The sequence below is a fragment of the Eschscholzia californica genome, unplaced genomic scaffold (assembly GCF_041429995.1).
Source record: "Eschscholzia californica isolate CP2 unplaced genomic scaffold, dmEscCali1.0.p SCAF_6, whole genome shotgun sequence".
Lineage (NCBI taxonomy): Eukaryota > Viridiplantae > Streptophyta > Magnoliopsida > Ranunculales > Papaveraceae > Eschscholzia > Eschscholzia californica.
The window spans coordinates 1,982,434-1,992,098 of NW_028238483.1; the positions used below are offsets into that span (position 1 = coordinate 1,982,434).

The 9,665-nt window shown below is 36.7% G+C and overlaps 1 protein-coding gene and 1 long non-coding RNA gene across 2 annotated transcripts; one reads left to right on the forward strand and one right to left on the reverse strand.

Annotated features, from left to right (window-relative positions):
* The first annotated feature begins 361 nt into the window (after nucleotides 1-361).
* Nucleotides 362-1,949, forward strand: LOC147530773 (heavy metal-associated isoprenylated plant protein 23-like). Its single transcript, XM_086648051.1, has 2 exons — nucleotides 362-1,274; nucleotides 1,376-1,949. The coding sequence occupies exons 1-2, from the start codon at nucleotides 1,118-1,120 to the stop codon at nucleotides 1,672-1,674; spliced, it is 456 nt and encodes a 151-aa protein (XP_086504177.1). The 5' UTR covers nucleotides 362-1,117; the 3' UTR covers nucleotides 1,675-1,949.
* A 3,982-nt stretch (nucleotides 1,950-5,931) lies between these two features.
* Nucleotides 5,932-7,816, reverse strand: LOC147530774 (uncharacterized). The gene is made up of 2 exons (XR_015228438.1): nucleotides 7,670-7,816; nucleotides 5,932-6,327 (listed from the first exon to the last, which is right to left on the reverse strand). It is a non-coding gene; the product is annotated as an uncharacterized LOC147530774 (long non-coding RNA).
* Between the last annotated feature and the right edge of the window lie 1,849 nt (nucleotides 7,817-9,665).

Sequence of the window (9,665 nt, forward strand, 5' to 3'; positions counted from 1 at the left end):
AAAATTTGTGACTTAATGACTCTTTTTCACTAAAAGACAAAAATTGATCAAAGCTTTTCAAAGTTTGACTTTGATCGCGAGCGTTCAACTGACATTTTGTCAAGAATCTTGTCAAAGATCTTTGTACATTTAGCATTTCCCTTGCGAATAAGCATCCGCTTGAATTTAGGATGTGTGTTTTTAGAGAAGAAGATGGTACCATCTGACCAGACGCAGAGCAGAAAGTATCAAAGCAAATCTTAAGATTGTAAATGTTGTCCAGGGAGTTGAGGACGAAACTGATGTAATCATCGGCAAAGAGAAGGTGTTTGATGGCTAAAGCCAAGTGCGGAGTCCAGCAAACATTTAATTGCTGTACGACAGGCATAATCCAGCAAACATTTGATTGTGTTATTGGTTTTCCTTACTTCCTTACATTTGACCAAATGACAATAATCCATACCTTTAACTTCTCTATCTCTCTGGGAAATTTCATTCTTACATCAGCTTTGAGCTTTCTTGTACCAAAAATTTAATAATTCTGATCCCTTTTCAAACACAACCTCACACAATCACTTGTTCTATTATTTTGAATTTGAAATGTAAATCAGGCTTGCCTCCTCATTAGCTTCTTTTATTATGTTTGTTGTTGCTTTTCATTTGTAGGGGAGCCAGGCCCACCAACTTTCTTTCTCTTTCTTCTTTTCTTTCCTTTTCTTGAAAGGTCTATTTAAGAAAGCAAGGGTTCTAGTAACAGTAGGTTTTAAGTCCTTGTTTTTTTTTTTTCAAGGCAAGAAAAGAATCCCAATACTGTTTAGAAGGAAGTTTCAGATTTTGTAAAATAAACCCTAAATTCAGATTCAGGGTTTTGTATAAATTGAAAGTTAGAGATAGATACAGAGAAAATAAAACCTCCTCAAAAACCCATTTTTGTTTCTCTCACCATCTCTCATCAAATATACACATCCATGCTTTAAACTTTTCTGTTTACTCTTTCTTTGGTGTCAGCCCATCTTGCATGCTTATCTAGAGACAAAAAGAGTAACCATCTTCTTTGTCAATCTTCCACTTTATAAGTTCATCTAGCTAGGGTTTGATTACTATTAATTTCTTTGAAACATTTGAAGAAAACACAAAAATGGGTGTCAGTGGTACAGTAGAATACTTCTCTGGTTTGTTAAGTAGTACTAAAAAACACAAGAAAAGAAAGCAAATGCAAACTGTTGAGCTCAAAGTTAGGATGGATTGTGATGGATGTGAGCTTAAAATCAAGAAAACTCTGTCTTCAATGAGTGGTATGTATTTATCACTTAAACCTAGCTTATTCTCTCTTATCCTCTTTCCTTCTCTAGCTTAGCTAGTTTATTTGACTAAAATATGGTATTGGTTTTTGCAGGAGTTAAATCTGTAGAAATAAACAGGAAGCAACAAAAGGTAACTGTAACAGGATATATTGAAGCAAACAAGGTTTTAAAAAAAGCAAAATCAACAGGAAAAAAAGCTGAAATTTGGCCATATGTTCCTTACAATCTTGTTCTTCATCCTTATACTGCTCAAGTTTATGACAAGAAGGCTCCTCCTGGTTATGTTAGAAATGTTGAGGTTAATACTTCAACCACTACAATGAACAAATATGAAGATCAATATACTAATATGTTTAGTGATGATAACCCAAATGCTTGTTATATAATGTAGATTTGAGAAGAAATTATACATAAATTAATGGTTGTTCCTTTTTATTGTTTAGATTGCTCAGGATAGTTAAAAGTTCTATCGAGTTTTATACTGTGCTTAATGGAAGGATGAAGATCGACGGGCTTGATTTATTAGCTCTTTTTCTTTAGTTTTGATCTTTTATGTTTATGGGGAAGCTTTTTCATTTTAAAAGTGTTTTTTAGTTTTGAGTTGTTGTAGTCATGAAATCAATCCTTCTTGGAGCTTGTAATGGAAATCATTTATGTGTTTTGCTCTGTCTTTTGTTTTGCCATATCTTACTACCTTCACCACTCCCAAAAACTATTAAAAAGAGTTAGTTCCCCAGTGATCCCTGTTAAGATTTTTTGTTATCCCAAACAAATCGTTCTTTCTATTATAGACGGTTTAGGGGCCCTAAAGGCGAGTGACTTGGATCCTAAGAGTTAACGGACACACACCGCCATGACAATGACAATTGGACCTTAAAGGGTCCAAAGATCCTTAAAAGCAAACTATTATAGAAGGAGACCTAAAGGCGCGTCACTTTTCCTCTCTTCCCTCCTATCTCTTTCTTCTTCCTCTTCTTTTTCTTATTTCTCTCTTTCTCTTTGCATTATATCCCTATCTCCATTTGCCCCCGTCCTCAATCCTATTGACTTTCTCAAACTCTCGTCAGACCATCTTTGGTTTAAAATGACCAAAAAATGTCGTTGCTGTTCATTTATCTCTTTTTGCTCTTTATTAGGGATATCTTCTTCGATTTTCCTAAACTCTCGTGACTATTCTAGGATAGGATCTCCTAAACTCGCTTCATTTCCTAGTTCCTTTTATGTTATACCTTGTCATGAATATAAGCACAAGTCATTAGAATTCAAGCAAAAGGACTAACTCGTCCAAGTTAAGTGATTTAATTGTGATGTTTTCAAATCACATCAATGCTGGACCTTAGAGTCAAGTGTATTATCCTCACCCTTTTCCCTAAAGTTCTTTTAAGTCTCAGAAGGCAGTTTGCCTTTCTCATTTCCATTTAACTTTTCCTCAATCCTACCCACACCTTTCCTCAGAGCTTGCAGCATTTGCACGTTATTTTGAGTAGCTTGATTTTGATTTACCTGTAGACAGTATAAAGGACCTTCAGTCAAAATGTCGATAGTCAATAGGTAACTGGTGAAGATCAACTACTCGGACCAACAATATGGTATGTATAGTCCGATCTTGTATTTGTGGGCATAACAATACTAGGGAAGGGATTTGCAACCAAAAAGACAAAGAAAAAAGACAGTGAAATCCTAGGACACTGGGAGATAGATGCCAGCTAAAAGAACTTTGGCGTCCTAGTTAGCAAGTGTATGTGGATAATAACTAAAGCAACTAGAGTTAGGATAGAGATCATCGTCTTTGGAGCTTGATCAGAACCATAGAGTGGTCAAAATTTGACTTTGCGAAGTGGTTTAGCTTGTTGTACATGGACAAAGGATCCAATGTCTCTGAGAAAGAAATGTTAATGGTCATCGGATACCTCTCATGTAGCGCCCCAAATCCCAAATCTCAAGCTACCGCCTTGAAATCGAAGATTGGAGACCTTCAAACTGGATCCACGAGCAACACCTACCATGAGTGCACAATAATTACCTGAAAAACAAAATAGCTGGGTTAAAACCCAACTGCAGTAGATTTCCTCAAACCTAAGTCTCGGGTAGGCAAGCTCAATCCCCAATCAAGGAAGCATTGCATTCATATTCATTATTGGCATTATCTGAAATTTAACGGTGAATACTAACATAATATATCAGATTTATCCAATCCCTCTCGAAATTAATAATTTATGTCCTTTGATTAACTATTAGGTTTTTCGGTTCTCGTATTATTTTAATCTAATACTAACCCTGATAATACAACGATCTTTCCTTTTTTTTTCAGCAGATAGAAAATATCATGCCTTTAACTAAGGTAAACCTTTATGGCCACAAACTTGACATATACGTCGACAAACACATTATGTCGAAAGACACAATCATCAAACTCTCGTTCAGGTATCTCAGACCAATACACAACAAACATTGACTCTTATCAAGAATTACAAACAAGCTCACCATACAATTCAAGTCAACAACACATGACAAGTCAGAAGCGATGATGCTCATAGTAGATCCTCACGTGCATCGCAATCTCAAACAAGCAAATAAAAATAATAATTAACAAACATAGACTCACCACTAGAAGGTATCTACCTAGGAGATACATTGCCTAAAGAACAGAAACCATGTGAATTATCTCAATAAATTCCTCCATCGGAGACTGTTCTGACACCTTGTACGAAAACAATTGTAACTCTTCACTCGGAACTCGGATTAACAAACCGATTGAACTACTAAAAAGTAGACGAACATAACTCTACAACCATATAAGAATCACACTTAGATTCATTATATATCTACACCAGATTCAATTTTAATATAAACCGACGTGCAGTAGACACTGTTCTGACACCTTGTACGAAAACTATCGTAACTCTTCACTCGGAACTCGTATTAACAAACCGTTTGAACTACTAGAAAGTAGACAAAGAGACCTTTCCAACCATATAAAAATCACACTTAGATTCATTATGTATCTGCACCAGATTCAATTTTAATGTAAACCGACGTGCAGTAGACACTGTTCTGACACCTAGTACGAAAACTATCGTAACTCTTCACTCGGAACTCGTATTAACAAACCGTTTGAACTACTAGAAAGTAGACAAAGAGACCTTTCCAACCATATAAAAATCACACCGAGATTCTTCATATATCATCACCAGATGTAAGTTGAATTTAGACCGAAATACTGTCCTGTCTATATGTTTTATAAAATTCTAGATAAAACTAATCTGTAAGCCATTTAATCGTTATTTCATGTGATTAACAATACTATACCTATCATGGAATAAATTGAAAGAGCCTACAAAAAAATTAGGAGATAGGAAATCTACCTCTTTTCGCCTTAGATGACTTTAAGACCACAACCATGGCTTGTTCTCTCACTAGAGAAATCTATTTCCATCACTTTTCTTCTTTATTCCTCCTTCCTTCACTAAGGAGCGGCTGCACCCTCTTTATTTTCTATAGGGTTTCCTCAAAAGTGAAGAGAAATAGGGTTTTAACCCACTAGTATTTCATCTAAACAAAACTGACCTAGACTTTTATTATTTCCACCCAATTTGGTATGTCAAGAAAATAGGGGTGTTACAATCTTCCACCCTAAAAAGAGGATTTCGTCCTCGAAATCAAACATACCACAATCACAAACAATATGCAATCAAGTGTAGCAAATGCTAGGACATAAATGTTATACAAGCACAAGAAATACAACTCAACTGAAGTCAACCTGTTACACGGTTGAAAAGATTCATACAATACAACTTCCCTTTTGGAGGGGCATAACCAATTTTGGGGTCCACGGGATAGCGTCACTTACCATTCGTGTTTGCATCGTCTTAAACCTCTCAATAGACAAAGGATACCACCCAAAAAGGGGATCCGTGCAACACGAGCACAGTGCAACACGAGCACTTTACATATGAGCAGGAGGCGAGCCAACCTCTAGTTGGTAATTACTTCTCAAACTAGAAGTATGTGGTCCACAAGAATGATCTTGTGTTTGCATCGACTTAGACCTCTTCATAAACTATGGATACCTGCCAAAAAGGGGATCCGTACAACACGAGCACATATGAGCAGGAAGCGAGCCAACCACCGATTACTTATGGATTACAATCGTCAATCCATATTTGAACTCAAACCCCTGGTCCACTAGGTTGTCCAATATCACATTGACAAACCCGTGTTTGCAATCGACCCACATGTCGAGCCAACCAGTCTTAGTTCAATTCATTACTTCTCAAACTAGAAGTATGTGGTCCACAAGAATGAACTTGTGTTTGCATCGATTATCCTGTCGAGCCAACCACCGATCACTTATGGATTATAATCGTCAATCCATATTAGAACTCAAGCCCTTGGTCCACTGGGTTGTCCAATATCAAATTGACAAGCCCGTGTTTGCAATCGACCCACATGTCGAGCCAACCATTCTCAGTTAACATTTTCTCATCGAAACAAATTTTTAAGTTGATTCATAATCAACTGATACACTATCACACAACACACATTCAAACAACCCAAAATCCCATAAAAGTAGGGATTTTCAGTACCCTCATGTATATCATAAATATATGTATTGCTACAATCACAATCACATAACTTAGGTTTGACATCACGGTCAAATAAGACATTTACTCGCACGCATCACAAACAAAAAGTACATCACATCAATAGCCATTATTCTTCCCATGGAAAATTTGCAATCACAATTTAGATTTCGAAAACACAAAGACAACTTCTTTCAAGTTTTCACAACAAAGCAATTCCAAAAGCACATTCTAGATTCAACCAGTTGTGCAAGACACTAATTAAAGTGTTCATAACAATGACGTGTCTAACGACGACAATCAAACCCACAATACAACCCTAGGACCACTAAACCTAGAGCTCTGATACCACTTTGTAGCGCCCCAAATCCCAAATCTCAAGCTACCGCCTTGAAATCGAAGATTGGAGACCTTCAAACTGGATCCACGAGCAACACCTACCATGAGTGCACAATAATTACCTGAAAAACAAAATAGCTGGGTTAAAACCCAACTGCAGTAGATTTCCTCAAACCTAAGTCTCGGGTAGGCAAGCTCAATCCCCAATCAAGGAAGCATTGCATTCATATTCATTATTGGCATTATCTGAAATTTAACGGTGAATACTAACATAATATATCAGATTTATCCAATCCCTCTCGAAATTAATAATTTATGTCCTTTGATTAACTATTAGGTTTTTCGGTTCTCGTATTATTTTAATCTAATACTAACCCTGATAATACAACGATCTTTCCTTTTTTTTTCAGCAGATAGAAAATATCATGCCTTTAACTAAGGTAAACCTTTATGGCCACAAACTTGACATATACGTCGACAAACACATTATGTCGAAAGACACAATCATCAAACTCTCGTTCAGGTATCTCAGACCAATACACAACAAACATTGACTCTTATTAAGAATTACAAACAAGCTCACCATACAATTCAAGTCAACAACACATGACAAGTCAGAAGCGATGATGCTCATAGTAGATCCTCACGTGCATCGCAATCTCAAACAAGCAAATAAAAATAATAATTAACAAACATAGACTCACCACTAGAAGGTATCTACCTAGGAGATACATTGCCTAAAGAACAGAAACCATGTGAATTATCTCAATAAATTCGTCCATCGGAGACTATTCTGACACCTTGTACGAAAACAATTGTAACTCTTCACTCGGAACTCGGATTAACAAACCGTTTGAACTACTAAAAAGTAGACGAACATACCTCTACAACCATATAAGAATCACACTTAGATTCATTATATATCTACACCAGATTCAATTTTAATATAAACCGACGTGCAGTAGACACTGTTCTGACACCTTGTACGAAAATTATCGTAACTCTTCACTCGGAACTCGTATTAACAAACCGTTTGAACTACTAGAAAGTAGACAAAGAGACCTTTCCAACCATATAAAAATCACACTTATATTCGTTATATATCTGCACCAGATTCAATTTTAATGTAAACCGACGTGCAGTAGACACTGTTCTGACACCTTGTACGAAAACTATCGTAACTCTTCACTCGGAACTCGTATTAACAAACCGTTTAAACTACTAGAAAGTAGACAAAGAGACCTTTCCAACCATATAAAAATCACACCGATATTCTTCATATATCATCACCAGATGTAAGTTGAATTTAGACCGAAATACTGTCCTGTCTATATGTTTTATAAAATTCTAGATAAAACTAATCTGTAAGCCATTTAATCGTTATTTCATGTGATTAACAATACTATACCTATCATGGAATAAATTGAAAGAGCCTACAAAAAAATTAGGAGATAGGAAATCTACCTCTTTTCGCCTTAGATGACTTTAAGACCACAACCATGGCTTGTTCTCTCACTAGAGAAATCTATTTCCATCACTTTTCTTCTTTATTCCTCCTTCCTTCACTAAGGAGCGGCTGCACCCTCTTTCTTTTCTATAGGGTTTCCTCAAAAGTGAAGAGAAATAGGGTTTTTAAACCCACTAGTATTTCATCTAAACAAAACTGACCTAGACTTTTATTATTTCCACCCAATTTGGTATGTCAAGAAAATAGGGGTGTTACATCTCAACAGCTGACCGTTGAGGATTAGGTGAGGGGAATTGAGATAAGCACAATGGAGTACAATGGTTGTGCAGAGAAAGAGAGGGTTCAAAAGTGTGAGTTTGTTGTCTATTCTACTATTTGAATCTCCCCTTCTCCTATGGATTATATAAGGATAAGGAGGACTTATTGGCGTGAAGCCTATGAGGGAGGCTTATGAAGTAACGTGTTGAGGATCGCCAATGTAGAAAGTGAAGGAGATGTCTTTCGACTAAAGTGGCAATGCGAGCAATTTGTCGGATAGGACCATTGGTAAAGAAGATCATCAAAGTCCAGATGATTTAGAGATCGTAATGTTTAGCTAGAAACAACTACGATCGTCGAATCACAGGGTGATTCGCGGCTAGCTTCGTCAGGATCCTGCTGATGTCAAAAAATGGCTTTCCGTTAAATCAGCATGAAAAGGGAGTTGATGTATGACAATCTTCGTTATGTGTGATTATTCTGTTAGGTCGAACGTTAATCCGCCTGATGTTCCTGCTTCCAGCTCTGCTCTCTGCTTTGCTCCTCTTTTCTGGTCCTGGCTCCCGTTTCTTGCTCCTGGCTCATTGCTCCAGCTCCTAAGGGGGGACCTGCAAAGAGTTCGAAAACTGCTCCGACGCTCAAGCCATTCAGGGTGCCATTTGCAGTAAAAGAATGAATATTGATTGATCCTTTTGGGGGCGAGTTATGGGAACTCTGAGTTTCGGGTGATCTTTTTGGGGTAAAGAGATCGTGTCTTCTGAATTATACGAGTCTACTCAGATACCTAAGAACTATGTGTTACTCAGATAACTCTTTCTTGAGTTTGTTTAAATTCAAATGTTTATGCTTATCCTGGTCCTTGAGTGGTTATTCTACCATCCTCAGTACAAACACGTATTAGATTATCAGTCATAAGTAAGATTTAATCTGGAAGAAACATTGGGATCATATTTTCTCAAATCTTTATTCTTGACTAATAACGTCTGTTATCTTAAACATATGATTAACTGCTGAATCTTGTTACTTATTTTAGGGTTAGAAAGGGAAGTTTTTTCAATTTGTGTTTTTCTAGATTTATTGATTGAATTCTTACTTAATCTTATCACAGCTGTATGAATATAATTGTAGTTCTTAGTTCAATGAAATCATATCGACCAAACTTTCTTTTTGGCTAAATCTAGTTTTTGAGGTACTCCATAATTTCCCTCTTCCCACTTCTTTATGATCACGCTATATTTTTAAGAGAATTTGGAGACCTTTATGCCATTTATGTCTTTATAATTGGATTTTCGGTTCCTTCTCGGTTCCCCCACACAATACCGGCCCTGACTTTTGGGGGGCCCTAGGCAAACGTATCGACGGGGGCCCCTACACTTTAAGTCGAAAAAAATATAAAAACTGCTATGTAGATTGGAGTTTGAAGAGAAATTAGTAAGAAAAAATTATCTAAAATATAATGCAAGTCGTGGGAGTCGAACCCCTGACCTAAAGTTCACTAATCAACCACTCTACCAAATCTCCTACCCAAACAAATATGATGTATATGTGCATAAAATTACACATATAATAATACTATCTATATATAATGTCATATAAATCTGGGGACCTCTAAATTTGGGGGCCCTAGGCGGCCGCCTGGGTCGCCTAGGCCCAGGGCCGGCCCTGCCCCCACATTTGAAGAGTATTTTCTCTTATTCATCAACTTGGATAGAATCTCACAATATTCCATATATG

Coding starts and splice junctions, on each gene's coding strand:
- LOC147530773 (XM_086648051.1), top strand. CDS start 1,118: ATGGGTGTCAGTGGTACAGTAGAATACTTCTCTGGTTTGTTAAGTAGT. Junction 1,275..1,375: donor AACTCTGTCTTCAATGAGTG/GTATGTATTTAT, acceptor TGGTTTTTGCAG/GAGTTAAATCTGTAGAAATA.